The sequence below is a fragment of the Carassius gibelio genome, chromosome A14, assembly GCF_023724105.1.
Source record: "Carassius gibelio isolate Cgi1373 ecotype wild population from Czech Republic chromosome A14, carGib1.2-hapl.c, whole genome shotgun sequence".
Lineage (NCBI taxonomy): Eukaryota > Metazoa > Chordata > Actinopteri > Cypriniformes > Cyprinidae > Carassius > Carassius gibelio.
In genome coordinates, this window is record NC_068384.1 from 19010737 (window position 1) to 19038373 (window position 27637).

Below are 27637 nucleotides of genomic sequence, written 5' to 3' on the forward strand. Positions count from 1 at the left end.
TCAGGTAGACACTAAAGACATTTAAGACAAATTATCATTTAAGAAAAATGAAAGGAAAATGTCACTAAAATGGTTATTTTAGAATCAGTTTCTGTAAGCAAGCAGCACATCTGACTACCACATGTCTCTTCTTTAATATGCTGCAGAGAACAGAGGCTCCACAACTGATAATGAGTCAATTAAAGAGAAGCCAGTAGGGTACACTGGAAAATAAACCAAAATATATGAGCTATAAAGTTAAAGTCAACCTGAAATGTCTCCCAAGATGTGAATTTACTTCCACATTGATGCATTTCAGAGTGGAACGAGACATTCAGGTGAAGCTTCTGGTCATTTATCGTTTGTTTACTGTTTGTGTAATCAAGAGGTTGTGTACCTCTTCTCCTGAAAATCATTCACACGGTCTGAGTATCAGCATTTGTTTTAGTGCCACTGTATGATCAGGACAATAATGTGTGTGTGAAGCAGAAAATGGGTCAGTGAGTGAAAAAATAGTATGCAGCGTCCCTGTTCTTTCAGGAGCACTAGTCCTCATTCTCCATCTCTCTCTCTCTCTTTCTCCTCTGCATTACTGCCCTTTGGACCATCACAGTCTTCTGCATTAAACAAAATCTGATATATCTGACAATGCAGAATATCAGCGCTTGCATTCAATTGCGTGGAAAGTTATTCATCATCTGATGAAAACAAAGATTCAGCTCGGATTTTGCTGCATTGCCCTCGACTCGCCTCTCAGCACACAACCCCTCCCAAACATTTCCTGTTTTCTCCTCCTGACAACAGCTGACACATTCTAATGGAGAGATTCCATTTATATGCCACTGAATTCTTCTATGGACATACAACTGCTCCAAAAGTATTTAGACACTAAAGGAACACACAAATGTATGCATGTCGATACATTAAATGACAAATACAATTTTAAGAAGAAAATGGAACAGGCACAATAAAATCAACAGTTATTGCAACATTACTGTTAAAAGACAACTGTGTTTGTGAAGCACTATTGAACCATGTTCACAGTTAATGTGATTCTCTACACCTGTGGTTGCTCTGCTACAACACCTGTGTGAACTTGGAGAAAACAAACTCCATATATCCACTAAAAATCAGAAATAGCTGAGCAAACATGATGAACAAAAGCAACTTTAGAAAGGAGAAAAGATTCTGTATAAATACTAAGGGAAACTACAAGTCACATGAAGAAATCTCACCTCTGCACTAACATCTGGTTCCTCTGTACTCCTGTTTTGTTTTGACACAGTTCTGGTGCCACTCAAGTCAAAGTTTAAAACACTTTGACTAGAGGGTCGCAAAAACTTTAGATCGCTCTTTCTGGAGTCAGTAGTGCCACAAACCTCATAATTGTACACGTGCTGTAAAGTTCCTGTGCCCCCCACATCTGCGTAAAGAGGCGGATAATACGGAATAACTGGAAGATTCGCTCCTGATTTGTAAAACATCCGCTCGCGTCTCCATCTGTAGCATTTGACTGACAGTATGGCAATGATAGACACGATAAAGAGAAATGAAACTACAGCCAAGGCCAAGACCAGATAGAAAGTCAGGTTGTCGTTGTAGTCCTTGTCGTGCGTGAAGTCAGTGAACTCCGAGAGCACTTCAGGGAAGCTGTCCGCCACCGCCACGTTAACATTGACTGTAGCTGATCGAGAGGGCTGCCCGTTGTCCTCCACTACAACAGTGAGTCTTTGTTTCACAGCATCTTTATCTGTCACTTGGCGAACAGTTCTTATTTCTCCATTCTGTAAGCCCACTTCAAACAGAGCCCTGTCTGTGGCTTTCTGCAGTTTATATGAGAGCCAGGCATTCTGTCCAGAGTCCACATCAACAGCCACCACTTTAGTCACCAGATAACCCACATCTGCCGAACGAGGCACTATTTCAGCCACCACAGAAGCGCCAGACTGGACCGGATACAGAACCTGAGGCGCGTTGTCATTCTGGTCCTGAATCATTATTTTCACGCTCACGTTGCTGCTGAGAGGAGGAGAGCCTCCGTCCTGCGCTTTTACTGTGATTGCAAAAGACTTTAATTGTTCATAATCAAACGATTTTGTTGCATAAACAGTCCCACTATCAGAGTTGATAGAAACCAATGACGAAATTGGTGTGCCGTTTAAATCATTATCTGAAATGAAGTACGACACGCGTGCGTTGGCTCCCAAATCTGCATCATGCGCTTTAACACTGAACAAAGACAGAGATGGCGAATTATTCTCCATCACATACGCATTATATGAATCTTGCTCAAACTGCGGTGCGTGATCATTTACATCAGTGATCTTTACGTTTAAAATAGTTTTACTTAACAATGAGGGACTGCCTCTATCCTTGGCTGTGATGGTAATATTATACTCGGGTATGGCTTCTCTGTCCAGCTCGGAGTCCGTGACGATACTGTAATAATTAGTCAAAGATGATTCGATTTTAAACGGAAGGTCTTTCTCAATAAAACAGCCAATCTTTCCATTTTCTTCAGAATCACTGTCCTGTATATTTATCATGGCCACTACGGTTCCAAGAGGTGAATTTTCAGGTATGCTATTTGAAAAAGACATGAGCGTCATTTTTGGTGAGTTATCATTTACGTCTGTAACTTCCACAATCACTTCAGAGGAATCTGACAACCCCCCCTGATCTTTAGCTTGAATTTTAAACTCATGTATAGCAGACTCCTCGAAATCAAGCTCACCGATCAATCTTATTTCTCCACTGGACGGGTCGACAGAAAACAGGTCTCGGATTTTGGGCGTGGTGTGCTCGAAATAATAACCAATTTGTGCATTTGAGACAGAATCCGCATCGGTTGCATTAACAGTAACCAACAATGCTCCTTTTACGGTGTTTTCTGGGACAGATATTCTATATTTATCCTTCTGAAAAACTGGAGCGTTGTCATTTATATCTAGAACAATGATGTGTATTTTTACCGTGCCAGATCGCTTGGGGTTACCTTCATCTGAAGCGGTTATGGTCAAATACAAATGTTCTTGTTTTTCTCTGTCTAAATGAGTTTGCAATACAAGCTCTACATTTTTACCACTGCCAGATCGACTTTGTGTCTTTAGGGTAAAATGATCGGTAGGATGAACTGAATAACTCTGAATACTGTTAATGCCGACATCTGGATCAACTGCGCTATCCACAGTGAAACGCGCTCCGGTGGAAGCAGACTCGCTTATTTCCAATGTAATTTCACCTCTTGGAAACGCAGGACTGTTGTCATTAACATCCAGTATTTCTATTGTGATGCGATAGAGCTCGATGGGGTTTTCTAAAATGACTTCAAAGCTCAGACTGCATGCGGATACAGCACCAGCGCACAAAAGCTCCCTGTCGATTCTCTCCTTAATAATGATGTGCCCTTTCTCTCGGTCCAGCGCGACATATTCGCGGCCACCTGCTGTAAAGATCCGCGCTTTCCCCGTTGTCAGCCTTTTCAGCTCAAGACCCAGGTCTTTAACTATGTCTCCGACGAATGAACCGGGTGCCATCTCCTCTGGCACGGAGTAACGGACCTGTCCGTACGCGCCACAGAGAAAGTGTACAAAGAACAGGAGAACACACGGCGGCCATGTAGAATGACAATCCTTCTTTCTCATGTTGATGGCGGCGCTTCGATTAATCTCTCACCAAAAATATATAAAATATCCACACGATAGCGCAGAAATGAATATGATATTAAAGTGAGAACTAAAAATGAACAAAAGCGAGAACACTGCCTGTTTAAAGCATCGTCCCGTTTGTGCGGTGCGTATGGTTTTGTACTAAATGCACAACCCTTTCATACGAAAGTGGCACGGAAGGCGTGTGTGTTGCATAAAATCAGACAGGTCTACCTTATCAACCAACAGCGACGCTTAGGGTTCTATCCTAGAACTGCAAAATTATTGTCACAAGTGCATTATTGAGAGCTATGAAAACGGTGGAACTTGGAGCAAGGTGCAAACGGCAACATCAGCTTTTACGCACATCATTGTAGATGACCTACAGTGGAGAAAAACACACGGTTTCTTTTCAAAACAAGGTGAAACTTATATTTCACTTTTTAAACAGGAAAAAAATATATATTTTGTGGAATGGTAAAGGAAAAATTAAGGGAAAAATGCAAGAAACTCCACACGATGTGCTTATTATGGGAACATTTTAACACATAAATAAGAATATATTTCAAAATGCAGCATGAACAAACCTAAATTAAGCAAATGATTTACACACAATCTCATTCCCCAAACTTCACCTGATTATCTGTATCTCTGGATATAAACATATGCTCCTGAATTTGCGTGAATATCTGTGTTCCATCGGTGTCCAAACTAATGATGCTCTGACTACAAGGACGGACTAATTTTAGAGCACTCTTTCTTGAGTCGGTAGTGCCACACGTTTCATAATTAAACACTTGCTTTAAAGTTCCTGTGCCCGTCTGCGTTAAGAGTCGGATAATAAGGAATAACTGGAAGTTATTGTACAAAGATGGCATGATTCGACGCACCACAAACACATCACAGATTGCACACTATATTAAGGAAATAAAAGAGAGAGAGAGAAAAAAATCCCAGTTAAAACGGAATGCAGAAAATCATATTTATGACGATTCACTTGAGCTCACCTCATCAACAGAATGGTCATTATTCAGTTTTCCTCTCTGCGCATGCGTGAGTGTATGTGTTCCGCTGCTGTCCAGACTAATGATGCTCTCACTGCAAGGTCTGCCGTATTTCAGATCACTCTTTCTGGAGTCAGTGGTTCTGCAAACCTCATAATTGTACACGTGCTGTAAAGTTCCTGTGCCACCTACGTCTGCGTAAAGAGGCGGATAATACGGAATAACTGGAAGATTCGCTCCTGATTTGTAAAACATCCGCTCGCGTCTCCATCTGTAGCATTTGACTGACAGTATGGCGATGATAGACACGATAAAGAGAAACGAAACTACAGCCAAGGCCAAGACCAGATAGAAAGTCAGATTGTCGTTGTAGTCCTTGTCGTGCGTGAAGTCAGTGAACTCCGAGAGCACTTCAGGGAAGCTGTCCGCCACCGCCACGTTAACATTGACTGTAGCTGATCGAGAGGGCTGTCCGTTGTCCTCCACTACAACAGTGAGTCTTTGTTTCACAGCATCTTTATCTGTCACTTGGCGAACAGTTCTTATTTCTCCATTCTGTAAGCCCACTTCAAACAGCGCCCTGTCTGTGGCTTTCTGCAGTTTATATGAGAGCCAGGCATTCTGTCCAGAGTCCACATCAACAGCCACCACTTTAGTCACCAGATAACCCACATCTGCCGAACGAGGCACTATTTCAGCCACCACAGAAGCGCCAGACTGGACCGGATACAGAACCTGAGGCGCGTTGTCATTCTGGTCCTGAATCATTATTTTCACGCTCACGTTGCTGCTGAGAGGAGGATTTCCTCCGTCCTGCGCTTTTACGCGAATGATAAATTCTTTTGTTTGCTCATAATCAAACGAACGAACAGCAAGAATCTCTCCGCTCTCTGCATTCACTGAAATAAACGTCGATGCAGAGACGCCATTCACAAGAATATCCTCTAGGAAATATGAAATACGCGCGTTATTGCCAGAGTCTTTGTCATGCGCTTTAACAGATAAAACAGAGACTCCGGGTGAATTATTTTCCATCACATATGCGGTGTATGACTGACGCTGAAACACAGGGGCGTTGTCATTAACATCAGATATTTTCAGAGTCAGTGTTTTATTAGTAGAGAAAGAAGGTGAGCCTTCATCAATAGCTGTTATTGTAATATTATATTCAGACATTCTTTCACGGTCTAAAATCTGATCAGTAACTAAAGTGAAGAAATTTGAGGAGGAAGATTTAATGCGAAAGGGCAAATCTGAATTAACGAAGCATTTAAATTGTCCATTTTTACCTGAGTCTATATCTTTAATGTTGAGCATTGCAATAACTGTGTCTGGGGTGGAGTCCTCTGGGATGGGACTGGAAAAGGAGATAACGCTTATAACAGGTGCATTGTCATTAATGTCGGTCAATTCAATAAGCACTTTACTATTATCTGTTAGTCCTCCTTTATCCATAGCCTCAAGATCCAGTTCATATTGCTTTGATTTTTCATAATCCAAAAGGCTATTTACGCAAATTTCCCCAGTATTCTCATCGATTCTAAAAAGGTCTACGTCTTTTCCAGAGCTTTGAGAAAACGCATATGTCACCTCACCATATGATCCTTTGTCTTTGTCTGTAGCACTTACGGTCAGCACCACTGTACCTATCGCTGTATTTTCTGCTAAAGAAACTCTGTACACTGACTGACTGAAAGCTGGAGTATTGTCGTTTGCGTCAATTACCGTGACACTTATTTTAACTGTTCCGGATTTTTGAGGGTTCCCTCCATCAAAAGCAGTCAGGGTAAGTCTCAGTTCTTCATCTCGTTCTCTGTCCAACGGCGATTGTAAAACCATCTCAACGTATTTTGTACCATCACTACGCGATTTTTCTTTCAAAGAAAAATAATCAGTTGGCATCAGAGTGTACTTTTGCAGCGTATTTAATCCAACATCAGGATCGTGTGCACTGTCTAAGGAAAAACGAGCGCCGGGAACGGCAAGCTCGCTTATCTGAAAGTTGATCTCTTTTCTAGTAAAAACAGGAGCATGATCATTGATATCTAATATTTCTACATCAATTCTATGTAGCTCCATGGGGTTTTCTAGAATGATCTGAAAATGTAAGGAGCAGGGAGACACTTGGGCGCACAGCTCCTCTCTATCTATCCTCTCTTTCACTACCAGAGTCCCTTTATCCACATTCAGACCGATGTACTCACGACTGTCCTCCGTAAAGATCCGCGCTCGACCTGATTTCAGCCTCTTAACATCCAAACCGAGATCCTGAACGATATTTCCCACCAGCGAACCCTTTGTCATCTCTTCTGGAATAGAATAACGGACCTGACCGCGCGCGACGGACATGACAAAGAAGAGCAGCACGAGAGGCTGCATCAGCCATGAGGAAAACCGTGTCGAAGATGCGCCTCTTTGGGCGTAAAAACAAAGAACCAACATAATCCAAATATTCTTTCACAAAATTATGAAGAAAACTATCCGAGGATTTATAAAAGATGTAGTATAACAGTAATGTAAAAAGAAAATTCAAACGGTTGTTCTACCATCCAATGTTGGAACGACCGTGTGAAATGAAACGGATATTCTGCAGACTGTATGATGTCAGAAAGTGGAGGAGGACTTACGAAAGGCTGTTTAAAACCTCAACACTGACCAACAGCGGCACTTAGAGCATAAACGAAATATTGAATTGGAAAATGGTTTGATACAGAGCAAATCGTAATAAAAATTAGAATACATATAATTATAATAACAACAACAACAATGGTAAATCCTTTTTAACACAAATGTTAGATTGAATGACTTAAAAGTTATGGAACAAAGAAGGTGGCATGATTCAACGCACCTCAAACACATACAAATATTACACAATATATTAAGGAAATCAGAGAGAAAAAATAAAAACAAAATAAACAATTCACAATTATATTTTCTATGAAAATAGAAAATCATGTTTATGACGATTCACTCGAGCTCACCTCATCAACAGAATGGTCATTATTCAGCTTTCCTCTTTGCGCATGCGTGAGTGTCTGTGTTCCGCTGCTGTCAAGACTAATGATGCTCTCACTGCAAGGTCTGCCGTATTTCAGATCACTCTTTCTGGAGTCAGTGGTTCTGCAAACCTCATAATTGTACACGTGCTGTAAAGTTCCTGTGCCCCCTACGTCTGCGTAAAGAGGCGGATAATACGGAATAACTGGAAGATTCGCTCCTGATTTGTAAAACATCCGCTCGCGTCTCCATCTGTAGCATTTGACTGACAGTATGGCGATAATAGACACGATAAAGAGAAACGAAACTACAGCCAAGGCCAAGACTAGATAGAAAGTCAGATTGTCGTTGTAGTCCTTGTCGTGCGTAAAGTCGGTGAACTCTGAGAGCACTTCAGGGAAGCTGTCCGCCACCGCCACGTTAACATTGACTGTAGCTGATCGAGAGGGCTGTCCGTTGTCCTCCACTACAACAGTGAGTCTTTGTTTCACAGCATCTTTATCTGTCACTTGGCGAACAGTTCTTATTTCTCCATTCTGTAAACCCACTTCAAACAGAGCCCTGTCTGTGGCTTTCTGCAGTTTATATGAGAGCCAGGCATTCTGTCCAGAGTCCACATCAACAGCCACCACTTTAGTCACCAGATAACCCACATCTGCCGAACGAGGCACTATTTCAGCCACCACAGAAGCGCCAGACTGGACCGGATACAGAACCTGAGGCGCGTTGTCATTCTGGTCCTGAATCATTATTTTCACGCTCACGTTGCTGCTGAGAGGAGGATTTCCTCCATCCTGCGCTTTTACGCGAATGATAAATTCTTTTGTTTGCTCATAATCAAACGAACGAACAGCAAGAATCTCTCCGCTCTCTGCATTCACTGAAATAAACGTCGATGCAGAGACGCCATTCACAAGAATATCTTCTAGAAAATATGAAATACGCGCGTTATTGCCAGAGTCTTTGTCATGCGCTTTAACAGATAAAATAGAGACTCCAGGTGAATTATTTTCCATCACATATGCGGTGTATGACTGACGCTGAAACACAGGGGCGTTGTCATTAACATCAGATATTTTCAGAGTCAGTGTTTTATTAGTAGAGAAAGAAGGTGAGCCTTCATCAATAGCTGTTATTGTAATATTATATTCAGAATTTTTTTCACGATCTAATAATTGATCGGTTGTCACACTATAAAAATTTGAAGTGGATGACTGTATTTTGAATGGCAAATTGGGAGCAATAGAACATTTAACCTGTCCGTTTCTCCCCGAATCCATATCTTTGACATTCAGCATCGCTATCACAGTCTCCGGCGCTGCGTCCTCGGGTATAGGGTTAGAAAATGAAATCAAGCTTATCATTGGTGCATTGTCATTAACGTCAATTAATTCGATAATAACTTTACTGGAATCGGTCAAGCCACCTGTATCAGCTGCTTCAACATTTAACTGAAAATGTTTTGACCTCTCGAAATCCAGGTCACCGTTAACAGTAATGTCACCACTTTGGGAATCTATATTGAAAAGCTCTAAAGCCTTTCCTGAAGTTTGTGAAAACGAATATGTCAGTTCAGCATTCGTTCCTTTGTCTTTATCAGTTGCAGTCACGCTCACGACATCAGTGCCCTTTGGTGAATTCTCCAGTAAGGAAACACTGTACACAGGGAGACTAAACACTGGAGCATTGTCATTTGCGTCGCTTACAAGAACACTTATTTTAATAGTTCCTGATTTCTGAGGACTGCCGCCATCAAACGCAGTCAATGTTAATTTATGCTCCTCTTGATTTTCTCTGTCTAGTGTTTTTTGTAGAATCATTTCAGCATATTTCAATCCATCATTTCCCATCTGTTCTTTCAGAGAAAAATGATCAGTCGGATACAGTGTATATTTCTGAAGGGTATTTAATCCAACATCAGAATCTTGAGCCTTATCTAAAGAAAATTTGGCTCCTGGTGTAGCTGATTCACTTATTTGAAACTGTATTTCTTTGCGTGTGAAAACAGGGGCATTATCATTAATATCTAATATTTCTACATCAATTCTATGCAGCTCCATTGGGTTTTCTAGAATGATCTGAAAATGTAAGGAGCAGGGAGACACTTGGGCGCACAGCTCCTCTCTATCTATCCTCTCTTTCACTACCAGAGTCCCTTTATCCACATTCAGACCGATGTACTCACGACTGTCCTCCGTAAAGATCCGCGCTCGACCAGATTTCAGCCTCTTAACATCCAAACCGAGATCCTGAACGATATTTCCCACCAGCGAGCCCTTTGTCATCTCTTCTGGAATAGAATAACGGACCTGACCGCGCGCAACGGACAGGACAAAGAAGAGCAGCACGAGAGGCTGCATCAGCCATGATGAAAACCGCGTCGAAGATGCGCCTCTTTGGGCGTAAAAACAAAGAACCAACATAATCCAAATATTCTATTCCAATACAGAAGAAAAGACCAAGCACAAAATATTCAGGGAGACTGAAGTATATCAAAGTTAATACGAAAACTCAAGGCAGCGAATTTCTCGATGCGTCAGTGTCACACAGAGATCGTCTGAAACTGAGAAATATTCTGCAGAATATGATGTCAGAGAGTGGAGGAGGATCTAAAATCGAATGTTTAAAGCTCGAACATACTGACCAACAGCGGCACTTAGTGCATCTAAGAAATATTACACTGAAACTGCTGTTAAGAGTAATAAAGAAAATTACACGAATTGCGACCAAACGAAAGTAGTGTACTTAGCAATAACAGCGACTTTTGCTGAAATATTATTACAATTGTGTTCTGAAACAAATATAAAATAATATAAGTGAAGGAAAATTATCAAAAGGAAAATATAAACTGCAATATAGCTCTAATAAATAATAATAATAATAATAATAAAAACCTCTTAGCGCAACTAGGAAAATAAAAAAAATGTCTGCATGCTGTGGTTTTGATATGAACAAGTGTGACAAATGTAAAGTCTCGAAAATGCTAATGGTACAAAAAATTTAAATACCAGTTGCTTAAATTAGAAATTAGAAATAATAATAAAAAATCAAATAAATAAATGATTAAATAAAAAAATACAGTGCAAAATAAAACTGATGAAGCCCAAAAGAGATTAAATAAATAAATAAACATCAGAAAGTCATATTCCTAACCATTCACAACAGCTCACCTGATCAAAAGAATCTTCATTATTCAGTTTTCCTCTTTGCGCATGCGTGAGTGTCTGTGTTCCGCTGCTGTCGAGACTAATGATGCTCTCACTGCAAGGTCTGCCGTATTTCAGATCACTCTTTCTGGAGTCAGTGGTTCTGCAAACCTCATAATTGTACACGTGCTGTAAAGTTCCTGTGCCCCCTACGTCTGCGTAAAGAGGCGGATAATACGGAATAACTGGAAGATTCGCTCCTGATTTGTAAAACATCCGCTCGCGTCTCCATCTGTAGCATTTGACTGACAGTATGGCGATGATAGACACGATAAAGAGAAATGAAACTACAGCCAAGGCCAAGACCAGATAGAAAGTCAGATTGTCGTTGTAGTCCTTGTCGTGCGTGAAGTCAGTGAACTCCGAGAGCACTTCAGGGAAGCTGTCCGCCACCGCCACGTTAACATTGACTGTAGCTGATCGAGAGGGCTGTCCGTTGTCCTCCACTACAACAGTGAGTCTTTGTTTCACAGCATCTTTATCTGTCACTTGGCGAACAGTTCTTATTTCTCCATTCTGTAAGCCCACTTCAAACAGCGCCCTGTCTGTGGCTTTCTGCAGTTTATATGAGAGCCAGGCATTCTGTCCAGAGTCCACATCAACAGCCACCACTTTAGTCACCAGATAACCCACATCTGCCGAACGAGGCACTATTTCAGCCACCACAGAAGCGCCAGACTGGACCGGATACAGAACCTGAGGCGCGTTGTCATTCTGGTCCTGAATCATTATTTTCACGCTCACGTTGCTGCTGAGAGGAGGATTTCCTCCGTCCTGCGCTTTTACGCGAATGATAAATTCTTTTGTTTGCTCATAATCAAACGAACGAACAGCAAGAATCTCTCCGCTCTCTGCATTCACTGAAATAAACGTCGATGCAGAGACGCCATTCACAATAATATCCTCTAGAAAATATGAAATACGCGCGTTATTGCCAGAGTCTTTGTCATGCGCTTTAACAGATAAAACAGAGACTCCGGGTGAATTATTTTCCATCACATATGCGGTGTATGACTGACGCTGAAACACAGGGGAGTTGTCATTAACATCAGATATTTTCAGAGTCAGTGTTTTATTAGTAGAGAAAGAAGGTGAGCCTTCATCAATAGCTGTTATTGTAATATTATATTCAGAATTTTTTTCACGATCTAATAATTGATCGGTTGTCACACTATAAATATTTGAAGTGGATGACTGTATTTTGAATGGCAAATTTGGAGCAATAGAACATTTAACCTGTCCGTTTCTCCCCGAATCCATATCTTTGACATTCAGCATCGCTATCACAGTCTCCGGCGCTGCGTCCTCGGGTATAGGGTTAGAAAATGAAATCAAGCTTATCATTGGTGCATTGTCATTAACGTCAATTAATTCGATAATAACTTTACTGGAATCTGTTAAACCGCCTTTATCTGTTGCTTCAACATGCAATTGAAAATGTTTTGACCTCTCGAAATCCAGGTCACCATTAACAGTAATGTCACCACTTTGGGAATCTATATTGAAAAGCTCTAAAGCCTTTCCTGAAGTTTGTGAAAACGAATACGTCAGTTCAGCATTCGTTCCTTTGTCTTTATCAGTTGCAGTCACGCTCACGACATCAGTGCCCTTTGGTGAATTCTCCAGTAAGGAAACACTGTACACAGGGAGACTAAACACTGGAGCATTGTCATTTGCGTCGCTTACAAGAACACTTATTTTAATAGTTCCTGATTTCTGAGGACTGCCGCCATCAAACGCAGTCAATGTTAATTTATGCTCCTCTTGATTTTCTCTGTCTAGTGTTTTTTGTAGAATCATTTCAACATATTTCAATCCATCATTTCCCATCTGTTCTTTCAGAGAAAAATGATCAGTCGGATACAGTGTATATTTCTGAAGGGTATTTAATCCAACATCAGAATCTTGCGCATTATCCAAAGAAAATTTGGCTCCTGGTGTAGCTAATTCACCTATTTGAAACTGTATTTCTTTGCGTGTGAAAACAGGAGCATTATCATTAATATCTAATATTTCTACATCAATTCTATGCAGCTCCATTGGGTTTTCTAGAATGATCTGAAAATGTAAGGAGCAGGGAGACACTTGGGCGCACAGCTCCTCTCTATCTATCCTCTCTTTCACTACCAGAGTCCCTTTATCCACATTCAGACCGATGTACTCACGACTGTCCTCCGTAAAGATCCGCGCTCGACCAGATTTCAGCCTCTTAACATCCAAACCGAGATCCTGAACGATATTTCCCACCAGCGAGCCCTTTGTCATCTCTTCTGGAATAGAATAACGGACCTGACCGCGCGCAACGGACAGGACAAAGAAGAGCAGCACGAGAGGCTGCATCAGCCATGAGGAAAACCGCGTCGAAGATGCGCCTCTTTGGGCGTAAAAACAAAGAACCAACATAATCCAAATATTCTATTCCAATACAGAAGAAAAGACCAAGCACAAAATATTCAGGGAGACTGAAGTATATCAAAGTTAATACGAAAACTCAAGGCAGCGAATTTCTCGATGCGTCAGTGTCACACAGAGATCGTCTGAAACAGAAATATTCTGCAGAATATGATGTCAGAGAGTGGAGGAGGATCTAAAATCGAATGTTTAAAGCTCGAACATACTGACCAACAGCGGCACTTAGTGCATCTAAGAAATATTACACTGAAACTGCTGTTAAGAGTAATAAAGAAAATTACACGAATTGCGACCAAACTAAAGTAGTGTACTTAGCAATAACAGCGACTTTTGCTGAAATATTAATACAATTGTGTTCTGAAACAAATATAAAATAATATAAGTGAAGGAAAATTATCAAAAGGAAAACATAAACTACAATATAGCTCTAATAATAGCAAAAATAATAAAAACCTCTTAGCGCAACTAGGACAATAAAAAATGTCTGCATGCTGTGGTTTTGATATGAACAAGTGTGACAAATGTAAAGTCTCAAAAATGCTAATGGTACAAAAAAAATTAAATCTCAGTTGCTTAAATTAGAAATTACAAATAAATAAAAAAATGTAATAAAAAAAAATGATTAAATAAAAAATACAGTGTATAATAAAACTGATGAAGCCAGAGAGAGATTAAATATATAAATAAACACCAGAAAGTCATATTCCTAACCATTCACAACAGCTCACCTGATCAAAAGAATCTTCATTATTCAGTTTTCCTCTTTGCGTGAGTGTCTGTGTCCCGCTGCTGTCCAGACTAATGATGCTCTCACTGCAAGGTCTGCCGTATTTCAGATCACTCTTTCTGGAGTCAGTGGTTCTGCAAACCTCATAATTGTACACGTGCTGTAAAGTTCCTGTGCCCCCTACGTCTGCGTAAAGAGGCGGATAATACGGAATAACTGGAAGATTTGCTCCTGATTTGTAAAACATCCGCTCGCGTCTCCATCTGTAGCATTTGACTGACAGTATGGCGATGATAGACACGATAAAGAGAAACGAAACTACAGCCAAGGCCAAGACCAGATAGAAAGTCAGATTGTCGTTGTAGTCCTTGTCGTTCGTGAAGTCAGTGAACTCCGAGAGCACTTCAGGGAAGCTGTCCGCCACCGCCACGTTAACATTGACTGTAGCTGATCGAGAGGGCTGTCCGTTGTCCTCCACTACAACAGTAAGTCTTTGTTTCACAGCATCTTTATCTGTCACTTGGCGAACAGTTTTTATTTCTCCATTCTGTAAGCCCACTTCAAACAGCGCCCTGTCTGTGGCTTTCTGCAGTTTATATGAGAGCCAGGCATTCTGTCCAGAGTCCACATCAACAGCCACCACTTTAGTCACCAGATAACCCACATCTGCCGAACGAGGCACTATTTCAGCCACCACAGAAGCGCCAGACTGGACCGGATACAGAACCTGAGGCGCGTTGTCATTCTGGTCCTGAATCATTATTTTCACGCTCACGTTGCTGCTGAGAGGAGGATTTCCTCCGTCCTGCGCTTTTACGCGAATGATAAATTCTTTTGTTTGCTCATAATCAAACGAACGAACAGCAAGAATCTCTCCGCTCTCTGCATTCACTGAAATAAACGTCGATGCAGAGACGCCATTCACAATAATATCTTCTAGAAAATATGAAATACGCGCGTTATTGCCAGAGTCTTTGTCATGCGCTTTAACAGATAAAATAGAGACTCCAGGTGAATTATTTTCCATCACATATGCGGTGTATGACTGACGCTGAAACACAGGGGCGTTGTCATTAACATCAGATATTTTCAGAGTCAGTGTTTTATTAGTCGAGAAAGAAGGCGAGCCCTCATCAATAGCTGTTATTGTAATATTATATTCAGACATTTTTTCACGGTCCAAATTTTCATCAGTGATCAAACTATAGAAATTCTGCGTAGATGACTTTACTTTGAACGGCAGATTTGGAGCAATAGAACATTTAACCTGCCCGTTTCTTCCTGAATCTAAATCTTTGACATTCAGCATCGCTATAACTGTTTCTGGCGCGGAGTCCTCGGGTATTGGGTTAGAAAATGAAATCACGCTTATGACAGGGGGGTTGTCATTTACATCTATAATGTCTATTACCACTTTACTAGAATCAGTTAAGCCACCTTTGTCCGTAACATCTATGTTTAACTCAAACTGCTTCGCCCTCTCATAATCTAAATCCCCTCCTACGGTTATTTCACCTGAATTTGTGTCAATATGGAATAAATCAAGTGCTCTACCTGAACTGCGTGAAAAAGAATACGCAATCTCACCGTTTGCGCCTTGGTCATTATCAGTAGCGCTTACCTTGATTACTACAGCACCAACTGGTGAATTCTCAAATAAAGTCACACGGTAAACAGGCAGACTGAAAACAGGGGCATTATCGTTTGCGTCTATGACATTAACACTTATCCTAACGGTGCCAGTTCTCTGAGGACTGCCGCCATCGAAGGCGGTAAGTATTAATTTGTGTTCCTGCTGAGTCTCTCTGTCCAAAGGCACTTGAAGAACCATTTCGACGTATTTTGAGCCATCGTTTCGTGATAGAATCTTTATATCAAAATGGTCTGTTGGATTTAACATATAAGACTTAAGTGCGTTAGTGCCCGTGTCAGGATCCTGTGCGCTGTCTAATGAAAATCGAGCCCCTGAAAGAGCAGATTCACTTATCTGAAAATCTATTTCCTTTCTAGAAAAAACAGGAGCATGGTCATTAATATCTAATATTTCTACATCAATTCTATGTAGCTCCATGGGGTTTTCTAGAATGATCTGAAAATGTAAGGAGCAGGGAGACACTTGGGCGCACAGCTCCTCTCTATCTATCCTCTCTTTCACTACCAGAGTCCCTTTATCCACATTCAGACCGATGTACTCACGACTGTCCTCCGTAAAGATCCGCGCTCGACCAGATTTCAGCCTCTTAACATCCAAACCGAGATCCTGAACCATATTTCCCACCAGCGAGCCCTTTGTCATCTCTTCTGGAATAGAATAACGGACCTGACCGCGCGCAACGGACAGGACAAAGAGGAGCAGCACGAGAGGCTGCATCAGCCATGATGAAAACCGCGTCGAAGATGCGCCTCTTTGGGCGTAAAAACAACAAAGAACCGACATAATCCAAATCTTCTATCCTAATACAGGAGAAAAGATCAAGCACAAAATATTCAGGGAGACTGAAGTATATCAAAGTTAATACGAAAACACAAGGCAGCAAACCTCTCGATGCGTCAGTGTCAAACAGAGATCGTCTGAATGAAATGAATATTCTGCAGAATATGATGTCAGAGAGTGGAGGAGGATCTAAAATCGAATGTTTAAAGGCCGAACATACTGACCAACAGCGGCACTTAGTGCATCTAAGAAATATTACACTGAAACTGCTGTTAAAGAGCAGTAGAGAAAATTAAATGAATTGCGACCATAGTGTACTTTGCATTAACGCAGAACATTGCTGAAATATGAATACAACTGTGTTCTGAAACGGATATCTAATAATAGAAGTAAAGGAGAATAATCAAAAGGAAAACATAAACTACAACATAGCCCTAATAATAAATATTATAAATAATAATAATAATAATAATAATAAAAACTCTTAGCGCAACTAGGAAAATAAAAAGACAGTGTCTGAATGCAATTTCCTATAAAATATTTGTTATGGTTTACATATGGACAAGTGTGACAAATGTTTCGTCTTTAAAATGCTATCAGTGCAGTAAATTTCAAGAACAGCTGCTTTAATTATAAATGATAAATCAAAAAAAAAAAAAAAAAAAAAAAAAAAAAACAACAAAACAAAATACAGTACACATTAAAACCGATGAAGCAAGAAAGAGTATAAATAAATTTATATACACCAGAAAGTCATATACCCATTCACACCAGCTCACTTGATCAAAAGAATCTTCATTATTCAGTTTTCCTCTCTGCGCATGCGTGAGTGTCTGTGTCCCGCTGCTGTCCAGACTAATGATGCTCTCAATGCAAGGTCTACCGTATTTCAGATCACTCTTTCTGGAGTCAGTGGTTCTGCAAACCTCATAATTGTACACGTGCTGTAAAGTTCCTGTGCCCCCTACGTCTGCGTAAAGAGGCGGATAATACGGAATAACTGAAAGATTCGCTCCTGATTTGTAAAACATCTGCCTCGCGTCCCATGAATGTGAATATATCAATAACACGATTTCTATATCTATTTAGCATACTATTTATACGCAGAAACTCACTTTGTTGTGCATATGATACGCAATGGTCAGGATTAATGGTGTGGGGTATGTGCGTAGTATTTGTTCGCCAAACCTGCGTTTCATAAACACGCAAAATAGAAACCGAAAATCGTGCTATTGATATGGATTTTCACGAGACCCAGATCGAAAAATCAGCCCTTAAGTAATACAGGCACTATTCATTGTGTTTCTTTGCTCGCGAAAAAAATAACACACACAAAAACTTCTTCACAAAAAAACAAAAAAGAAGAAGAAGAAGAAGAAGAAGAAGAGAAAGCAGAAGAAGAAGAAGAAGACTGTGCCTGTATCCAATTTTCAATAAAACATCGAAAGCTTATGGTTTTGTCATAAAGTGTGAAAATGTATAGTCAACAAAATATTATCAGTAAACATCAGCTACAGCTGCTATTTCTTTAATTACAAATCTAAAAGCACAGTGCACAACCATAAAACTGATGAAGCCAGATAAATAGGTAAAAATAAATAAATAGATGGACAAAAGAAAATAATAGTCATACCCATTCACAACAGCTCACCTGATCAAAAGAATCGTCAATATTTAGTTTTCCTCTTTGCGCATGCGTGAGTGTCTGTGTCCCGCTGCTGTCCAGACTAATGATGCTCTCACTGCAAGGTCTGCCGTATTTCAGATCACTCTTTCTGGAGTCAGTGGTTCTGCAAACCTCATAATTGTACACGTGCTGTAAAGTTCCTGTGCCCCCTACGTCTGCGTAAAGAGGCGGATAATACGGAATAACTGGAAGATTCGCTCCTGATTTGTAAAACATCCGCTCGCGTCTCCATCTGTAGCATTTGACTGACAGTATGGCGATGATAGACACGATAAAGAGAAACGAAACTACAGCCAAGGCCAAGACCAGCTGGAAAGTCAGGTTTTCGTTGTAGTCCTTGTCGTGCGTAAAGTCGGTGAACTCCGAGAGCACTTCAGGGAAGCTGTCCGCCACCGCCACGTTAACATTGACTGTAGCTGATCGAGAGGGCTGTCCGTTGTCCTCCACTACAACAGTAAGTCTTTGTTTCACTGCATCTTTATCTGTCACTTGGCGTACAGTTCTTATTTCTCCATTCTGTAAGCCCACTTCAAACAGCGCCCTGTCTGTGGCTTTCTGCAGTTTATATGAGAGCCAGGCATTCTGTCCAGAGTCCACATCAACAGCCACCACTTTAGTCACCAGATAACCCACATCTGCCGAACGAGGCACTATTTCAGCCACCACAGAAGCGCCAGACTGGACCGGATACAGAACCTGAGGCGCGTTGTCATTCTGGTCCTGAATCATTATTTTCACGCTCACGTTGCTGCTGAGAGGAGGATTTCCTCCGTCCTGCGCTTTTACGCGAATGATAAATTCTTTTGTTTGCTCATAATCAAACGATCGAACAGCAAGAATCTCTCCGCTCTCTGCATTTACTGAAATAAACGTCGATGCAGAGACGCCATTCACAATAATATCTTCTAGAAAATATGAAATACGCGCGTTATTGCCGGAGTCTTTGTCATGCGCTTTAACAGATAAAACAGAGACTCCAGGTGAATTATTTTCCATCACATATGCGGTGTATGACTGACGCTGAAACACAGGGGCGTTGTCATTAACATCAGATATTTTCAGAGTCAGTGTTTTATTAGTCGAGAAAGAAGGTGAGCCTTCATCAATAGCTGTTATTGTAATATTATATTCAGATATTTTTTCGCGGTCTAAAAGCTGATCAGTGATCAGACTGTAGAAATTTGATGACGATTGTCTGATTTTGAATGGTAAACTAGGATTAATTAAACAACTAACCTGTCCATTTTTCCCCGAATCGAAATCTTTCACATTCAGCATCGCTATCACAGTCTCAGGAACTGAATTTTCTGGCAAAGGGTTTGAGAAAGATATTACATTAATTACAGGGGCATTGTCATTAACATCTGTAATTTCCACCATCACTTTAGCAGTATCTGTTAAACCACCATTGTCTGTCGCCACCACATTCAGTTCGTATTTCTTGGATTTCTCAAAGTCGAGAGGGCCATTAACTGTAATATCCCCATTACTGGAATCAATACTGAAACTATTCAATATGTTTTTACTGATTTGCGAGAATGAATAGGACACTTGTTTATTTGTTCCTTGATCTGCGTCAGTTGCACTAATCTTTAAGACTAATGAACCCACTGGCGCATTTTCAGCGACAAGAGCTGTATATACAGATGGACTAAAAACAGGAGCGTTGTCATTTGCATCTAAGACAATAACATTTATTTTTACCGTACCCGTTTTTTGAGGAGTTCCTCCATCAAAAGCAGTTAAAATTAGATTATACTCCTCCTGTTTTTCTCTGTCCAGTGGAGTCTGTAAGACCATTTCGACATATTTAGTACCATCAGTGTGAGACAATGTTTTGAGCACAAAATGGTCGTTTGGATTCAATCTATATGTCTGAAGTGAATTTAAACCTACATCTGGATCATTAGCGCTATCAATAGAGTATCGAGCGCCAGATAAAGCTGATTCGATTATTTGAAAACTAATCTCTTTGTTCATGAAAGAGGGAGCGTGATCATTGATGTCTAGTATTTCTACATCAATTCTATGCAGCTCCATTGGGTTTTCTAGAATGATCTGAAAATGTAAGGAGCAGGGAGACACTTGGGCGCACAGCTCCTCTCTATCTATCCTCTCTTTCACTACCAGAGTCCCTTTATCCACATTCAGACCGATGTACTCACGACTGTCCTCCGTAAAGATCCGCGCTCGACCTGATTTCAGCCTCTTAACATCCAAACCGAGATCCTGAACGATATTTCCCACCAGCGAGCCCTTTGTCATCTCTTCTGGAATAGAATAACGGACCTGACCGCGCGCAACGGACAGGACAAAGAAGAGCAGCACGAGAGGCTGCATCAGCCACAGTGGTGTCAAAAGTACTGGCATTCATTACTCAAGTAGAAGTATAGATACTAGGGTTTAAAAAGACTTTTGTAGAAGTTGAAGTATCAACTCAAGCTTTTTACTCAAGTAAAAGTGTAAAAGTACTGGTTTAAAAAACTACTTAAAGTATAAAAGTAAAAGTAATGTAAGGGGAAAAAAATGCCATTAAGAACAAAACTTAGGCCGCACCACAGGGGCTTATTGTGCACTACCCCACCGCCTCAAAAAACTTTTTTCTAAAGGCCATAGGCCATAATGACTATAATGTTATATTAAAATGTTCATGCTGAAAAATTTGGGATGCACTAGGCTTCCTGTTTCAGCCGCATATATGAAAATACAAAAATGGTGTGCACATCCCAAACATCCAATTAGGACGCAGGTGCAAGACAACTAAATGATATAGACAAATAAAGAAGTGAAGTCTGAACACTGAAAACTACTGCTCCAGAGGAATTTAATCAAGCAACGTTTCGACCTTCAGGTCTTCATCAGCCGCATATATGCCCATTTAAAATGAACGCACTTTAGTACAATGCAAATACATTAAAGGACTAGAGATATGATGACTAGCTGCCAATAAGTATTGTTATGGTGCAAAAAGTCAAACTTCAGAGGCTTGTCATCAATAACTTGTGATTAATCAAAAACTAAAACTGAAAAAGAAATCATAATCCTGATACTTTCTTGATTGATAGCTTCTTGTATTTGGTACATACGTCTGCTATGTCCAGTGTTCGGGGGGGAACGAGTTACAAAGTTGGTATAGCCTACTTATCACAACATTGTCAATCACATCGTCAATCGAAAACGCTAATTTATTAAAACGTCTCGCTACCGAACTACCTACAGTAGCTTAATACTTAAGTTTTAAGTTTTAAGTAGGGTCCAGTGCCTTTTCAATACTTTTAAAACGGTACCGGCTCCTGAACGGTGCCTGAACCGATACTTAAAAAAAAAGAACCACAAAAAAACTATGGATAACTTTAAAGAACATTACAAATATTTAAAATAAATCCATAGCTTGTTGTGCAAGTTGTGCTTCCCTTAATCTAAGGCTAATAAATGTATTTCACAATCTGGGTCATTATTTAATACAAAACCACACATAATGTTTCTACTGTATCTCTGCCACTCACTCTGATATTTAGTTAAGATGAGTGCTGTCTGGCACTGTCTTAAATCAGTTCTGTGAATTACTGTATGGTCATTCCTTATAAAGTAGCAACAATGTCGTTTTTAAAATACAGTACTGTGCAAAAGTCTTATGGAAAAATTAGTATTTTCTCCCCAAAAAGGGTTTTAAGCCAGTTATTTATATCTTTTGCTGTAGTGTGTCAGTAGGAAATATCAATTTGCCATTAATTTTAATAATAATCTAGTGCGATTTTGAATGCACAAGCAGTCTGACAACAGCAAAATGAATGTTTGGAAATGTAAACTGATATTTTATACTGACACACTACAGCAAAATATATAAATAACTGTCCGAACACCATTCTTTTAAGTGAAAATACTAACGTGTCTAAGACTTTTGCACAGTAGTGTATGTATAAAGTACGTATGATTAAATTAAGTATATTTAAGTAAGTGTAATTAAAGTATGTGTTCGTTCATATGTGTTAAGGATTAGATTTTCGCTGGAGAAAACGGCTGTGGTGTGATGAGCGAAAACTTTACAGATGAGAAACCGACTGCTACCTCGTGACCTTTTGTAAACTGTATTCATGACAAAGAACTGCACAGATACGGATATTCTAACAATCTATCGATAAACACATACCTTGTGTCCTCTGTTTGTTTAAGTGCGCATGCGCTGCTCCGTTCGCGGTCTGCGCCTCTGTGGATTGAAGAGCGCGCTGAAAGACGGAAGGAGACCGGTCTGACGCTGGTTTCATGTGAAATTTAAGGGGATTGACTCTGAGGCGATCGGATACCGGTTCCATACCCAACCCTACTTTTAAGAAATATATTTTTTGATAAACGAACCCAAACACTGTCTATGTCCTGGCTGGACTGTGATGTGATTTGTGTCACGTGCAGGTGCGATGGATCGCGTACAGAACAATAGGGTGTCGGAATGGTATATGTTTATACTTCTCATCCAACCACAATCAAATTCACTACATCCGGATGGCGCGATTTATCTGGATAGGTTTTTTTCTTTTTTTTTTTTTTTTTGAATGATGACAAGCCGGAATGAAAACAAGCCGAAAATTAAATAGCAGTAACGAAGCTATTTTTAAAATGTAAGGAGTAGAAAGTACAGATATTTGCCTGAAAATGTAAGGAGTAGAAGTAAAAAGTCGGCTGAAAAATAATCACTCAAGTAAAGTATAGATACCCCAAATTTCTACTTAAGTACAGTAACGAAGTATTTGTACTTCGTTACTTGACACCTCTGATCAGCCATGAGGAAAACCGCGTCGAAGATGCGCCTCTTTGGGTGTAAAAACAAAGAACCAACATAATCGAAATCTTCTATTCCAATACAGAAGAAAATACCAAGAACAAATTATTTAGAGATTGAAAAACATCAATGTTTATCCGAAAACACCAGGCAGCGATTGTATCGATGCTTTGGTGTAAAGAGGAGACCGTCTTAATGAAAGAGATTCTGCAGAATATGATGTCAGAAAGTGGAGGAGGATCTAAACACGAATGTTTAAAGCCAGAACAATCTTGACCAACAGCGGCACTTAGTGCATCAAAAAAATATTACACTTAAATTCTGTTTCTTTTGAAATGTGCTTCACAGCTTCTTGTTCAAGTTCCTGTTCTGTCCAGGCTGGATTATTGCGATGCTCTCTTGGCAGGTCTTCCAGACAGTCCTATCAAACCTTTACAATTAATCCAGAACTTGGCAGCAACATTATTTTTTGATGAGTCCAAAAGAATACATCACACCTCTCTTTATTAATTTTCACTGTCTACCAATAGCTGCTCTCATAAAATTCAAGGCATTAATGTTTGCCTTCAAAACCACCACTAGCTCTGCACCCTTTACATAAATTCATTACTTCAGACTTATGTGCCTCTAGAAGCTTCCGTTCTGCAAGTGAACACAACATTATAGTGCCATCCCAAAGAGGAACCAAATCACTTACATTACTTTAACATTAACTATTCCCTCCTGGTGGAATGACCTCCCCAACTCAGTCTGAGTAGCTGAGTCCTTAGCCATCTTCAAAAATCAGCTAAAACACATCTCTTCCATCTTTATTTGACCTTCTAATTCTAGCACTCTCTATCCTAATTCTATTCTTTAAAAAACTTGCCCCTTTTAGACTTGTACTCTATTCATTTACTAATTGCTTGTTTTCTTTAAAAAAAGAACACTAGCCCCTCTAATATTTTTGCATTATATCTATTTGTTTTCTTCATTTAATATAAAATTAGCAAAAGCAAAAAGGTCTCTAACACTGGCTTGCTCTGTAATTTTTCTGTTCTTTCTGTTTTCTTTTTATTTATTATATAATATTAAAAAAACATTGCTATGTGTACTGCTTTAAGCAAACTGAGACTTGTTATAGTACTTGCATATCCTTGCTCTCTTGTTGATTTTGATTGCTTCCATTGTTCTCATTTGTAAGTTGCTTTGTATAAAAGTGTATTCTAAATGACTAAATGTAAACGTTAAAGAGCAATATTGAAAATGGAAAAAATTGCGACCAAAGTAGTCTACTTACATTAACGCAGAATCTTGCTGAAATATTAATAAAATTATATTTTGAACTGAAAATCTAAACACAGAGGGAAAGGAAAATAGTCTAAAGCACAAATGCATAATAAAAACTTTTTAGCACAACTTGTGTGAAACATGCCATGTCCTATAAAACATTTAAAAGTTATGATTTTGATATGGAAAAAAAGTGTGAAAAATGTATAGTCACCAAAAATGCTAGGTACAGAAAATTTCAACTACAGATTCTGGGTTTTCAAACTTATAAATGAAATAAGATAGATGAAACAAAAATACAGTGCACAATACAAAACAATAAAGCCAGGAAAAATATATATATATCAGCAAGTCATGTTCATTCCCATTCACTCGAGCTCACCTGATCAAAAGAATCCTCATTATTCAGTTTTCCTCTCTGCGCATGCGTGAGTGTCTGTGTCCCGCTGCTGTCCAGACTAATGATGCTCTCACTGCAAGGTCTGACGTATTTCAGATCACTCTTTCTGGAGTCAGTGGTTCTGCAAACCTCATAATTGTACACGTGCTGTAAAGTTCCTGTGCCCCCTACGTCTGCGTAAAGAGGCGGATAATACGGAATAACTGGAAGATTCGCTCCTGATTTGTAAAACATCCGCTCGCGTCTCCATCTGTAGCATTTGACTGACAGTATGGCGATGATAGACACGATAAAGAGAAACGAAACTACAGCCAAGGCCAAGACCAGATAGAAAGTCAGATTGTCGTTGTAGTCCTTGTCGTGCGTGAAGTCAGTGAACTCCGAGAGCACTTCAGGGAAGCTGTCCGCCACCGCCACGTTAACATTGACTGTAGCTGATCGAGAGGGCTGTCCGTTGTCCTCCACTACAACAGTGAGTCTTTGTTTCACAGCATCTTTATCTGTCACTTGGCGAACAGTTCTTATTTCTCCATTCTGTAAGCCCACTTCAAACAGAGCCCTGTCTGTAGCTTTCTGCAGTTTATATGAGAGCCAGGCATTCTGTCCAGAGTCCACATCAACAGCCACCACTTTAGTCACCAGATAACCCACATCTGCCGAACGAGGCACTATTTCAGCCACCACAGAAGCGCCAGACTGCACCGGATACAGAACCTGAGGCGCGTTGTCATTCTGGTCCTGAATCATTATTTTCACGCTCACGTTGCTGCTGAGAGGAGGAGAGCCTCCGTCCTGCGCTTTTACGCGAATGATAAATTCTTTTGTTTGCTCATAATCAAACGAACGAACAGCAAGAATCTCTCCGCTCTCTGCATTCACTGAAATAAACGTCGATGCAGAGACACCATTTACAAGAATATCTTCTAGAAAATATGAAATACGCGCGTTGTTGCCAGAGTCTTTGTCATGCGCTTTAACAGATAAAACAGAGACTCCGGGTGAATTATTTTCCATCACATATGCGGTGTATGACTGACGCTGAAACACAGGGGCGTTGTCATTAACATCAGATATTTTCAGAGTCAGTGTTTTATTAGTAGAGAAAGAAGGTGAGCCTTCATCAATAGCTGTTATTGTAATATTATATTCAGATATTTTTTCGCGGTCTAAAAGCTGATCAGTGATCAGACTGTAGAAATTTGATGACGATTGTCTGATTTTGAATGGTAAACTAGGATTAATTAAACAACTAACCTGTCCATTTCTCCCCGAATCGAAATCTTTCACATTCAGCATCGCTATCACAGTCTCAGGAACTGAATTTTCTGGCAAAGGGTTTGAGAAAGATATTACATTAATTACAGGGGCATTGTCATTAACATCTGTAATTTCCACTATCACTTTAGCAGTATCTGTCAAACCACCATTGTCTGTCGCCACCACATTTAGTTCGTATTTCTTGGATTTCTCAAAGTCGAGAGGGCCAGTAACTGTAATATCCCCATTTGTTATATCAATATTGAATGTATCTAGAAGACTTTCGCTGCTTTCCGAGAATGAATAGGACACTTGTTTATTTGTTCCTTGATCTGCGTCAGTTGCACTAATCTTTAAGACTAATGAACCCACTGGCGCATTTTCAGCGACAAGAGCTGTATATACAGATGGACTAAAAACAGGAGCGTTGTCATTTGCATCTAAGACAATAACATTTATTTTTACCGTACCCGTTTTTTGAGGAGTTCCTCCATCAAAAGCAGTTAAAATTAGATTATACTCCTCCTGTTTTTCTCTGTCCAGTGGAGTCTGTAAGACCATTTCGACATATTTAGTACCATCAGTGTGAGACAATGTTTTGAGCACAAAATGGTCGTTTGGATTCAATCTATATGTCTGAAGTGAATTTAAACCTACATCTGGATCATTAGCGCTATCAATAGAGTATCGAGCGCCAGATAAAGCTGATTCGATTATCTGAAAAGTAATCTCCTTTTTCTTGAAAACTGGAGCATGATCATTGACATCTAATATTTCCACATCAATTCTATGCAGCTCCATTGGGTTTTCTAGAATGATCTGAAAATGTAAGGAGCAGGGAGACACTTGGGCGCACAGCTCCTCTCTATCTATCCTCTCTTTCACTACCAGAGTCCCTTTATCCACATTCAGACCGATGTACTCACGACTGTCCTCCGTAAAGATCCGCGCTCGACCAGATTTCAGCCTCTTAACATCCAAACCGAGATCCTGAACGATATTTCCCACCAGCGAGCCCTTTGTCATCTCTTCTGGAATAGAATAACGGACCTGACCGCGCGCAACGGACAGGACAAAGAAGAGCAGCACGAGAGGCTGCATCAGCCATGAGGAAAACCGCGTCGAAGATGCGCCTCTTTGGGCGTAAAAACAACAAAGAACCGACATAATCCAAATCTTCTATTTCGCCACAGAAGAAAGGTCGAAGAACAAAAGTTCCCTAAGTTTGAAAAACATCAGAATGCATCCAAAAACACATGGGAAGCGAATCTTTAGATGCTCAGTGTAAAGACGAGATCGTCTGAATGAAAGATATCCCGCAGAATATGATGTCAGATATTGGAGGAGGATCTAAAAATGAGCCAGTGACACAGAAACACTGACCAACAGCGACACTTACAGCATCAGATAAATATTACATTAAAATCTTTGTTAAAAAGCAACACAAAACTACTGGCAATTGCAAATAAATATACATATATAAATAAAGCTATTTTGCTGAAACATACGTTGTAACCTAATACCTCAGTTCAAAATGTTTGTAAATCCAACCAAAAATGACCTTATGAATGTAAAAAATTATAATAATAATAATAAAAATAATAATAAACATAAAAAACACTGTTCTGTTTCCTGAGCGCAAATGTATATTTTGCTTTGTTACTAGAGATAATTATATAAAAAAGTCGGTGCAAATTGCACTTGGAGGACGGCAAATTTTACGTAAAATAAAAAGAATTGTATAGTTACACTACTTCAAAGCTGTTCAAAGCTAGAACATATTGCTCCGCGATAATTTAAAGCATCTTTCACTGTTGTTGAAAATATGAACAATATTTAGC

The 27637-nt window shown here is 39.9% G+C and overlaps 3 protein-coding genes and 2 pseudogenes across 9 annotated transcripts in view; all 5 read right to left on the reverse strand.

The window, feature by feature from the left end:
- The window catches only part of LOC128027743 (protocadherin gamma-A11-like), a 90131-nt gene that overhangs the window by 24570 nt on the left and 37924 nt on the right, over positions 1-27637 (reverse strand). The window contains exon 2 of one of the 7 annotated variants that reach the window (XM_052615570.1): positions 4634-4780. The exons of the other annotated variants lie outside the window; for them this stretch is intronic. Coding sequence (XP_052471530.1) covers positions 4634-4780 — 147 coding nt within the window. The remainder of the gene's footprint in view (positions 1-4633; positions 4781-27637) is intronic. 7 annotated transcript variants of the gene reach the window in all.
- LOC128027149 (protocadherin gamma-A5-like) lies at positions 4790-25787 on the reverse strand (the record flags this gene model as incomplete). Its single annotated transcript, XM_052614446.1, has 2 exons — positions 25254-25787; positions 4790-5365 (listed from the first exon to the last, which is right to left on the reverse strand). Coding segments are annotated over exons 1-2 (876 nt in total), but the record flags the coding sequence as incomplete, so codon positions are not given.
- LOC128027752 (protocadherin gamma-A11-like) overlaps positions 7612-27637 on the reverse strand; it is a 48328-nt pseudogene continuing 28302 nt past the window's right edge.
- On the reverse strand, positions 7618-10657 carry LOC128027746 (protocadherin gamma-A2-like). Its single transcript, XM_052615577.1, is given in 2 exon segments — positions 7618-7791; positions 7794-10657. Coding segments are annotated over 2 exon segments (2289 nt in total). The 5' UTR covers positions 10051-10657; the 3' UTR covers positions 7618-7759.
- LOC128027745 (protocadherin gamma-A5-like) lies at positions 13987-16753 on the reverse strand (annotated as a pseudogene).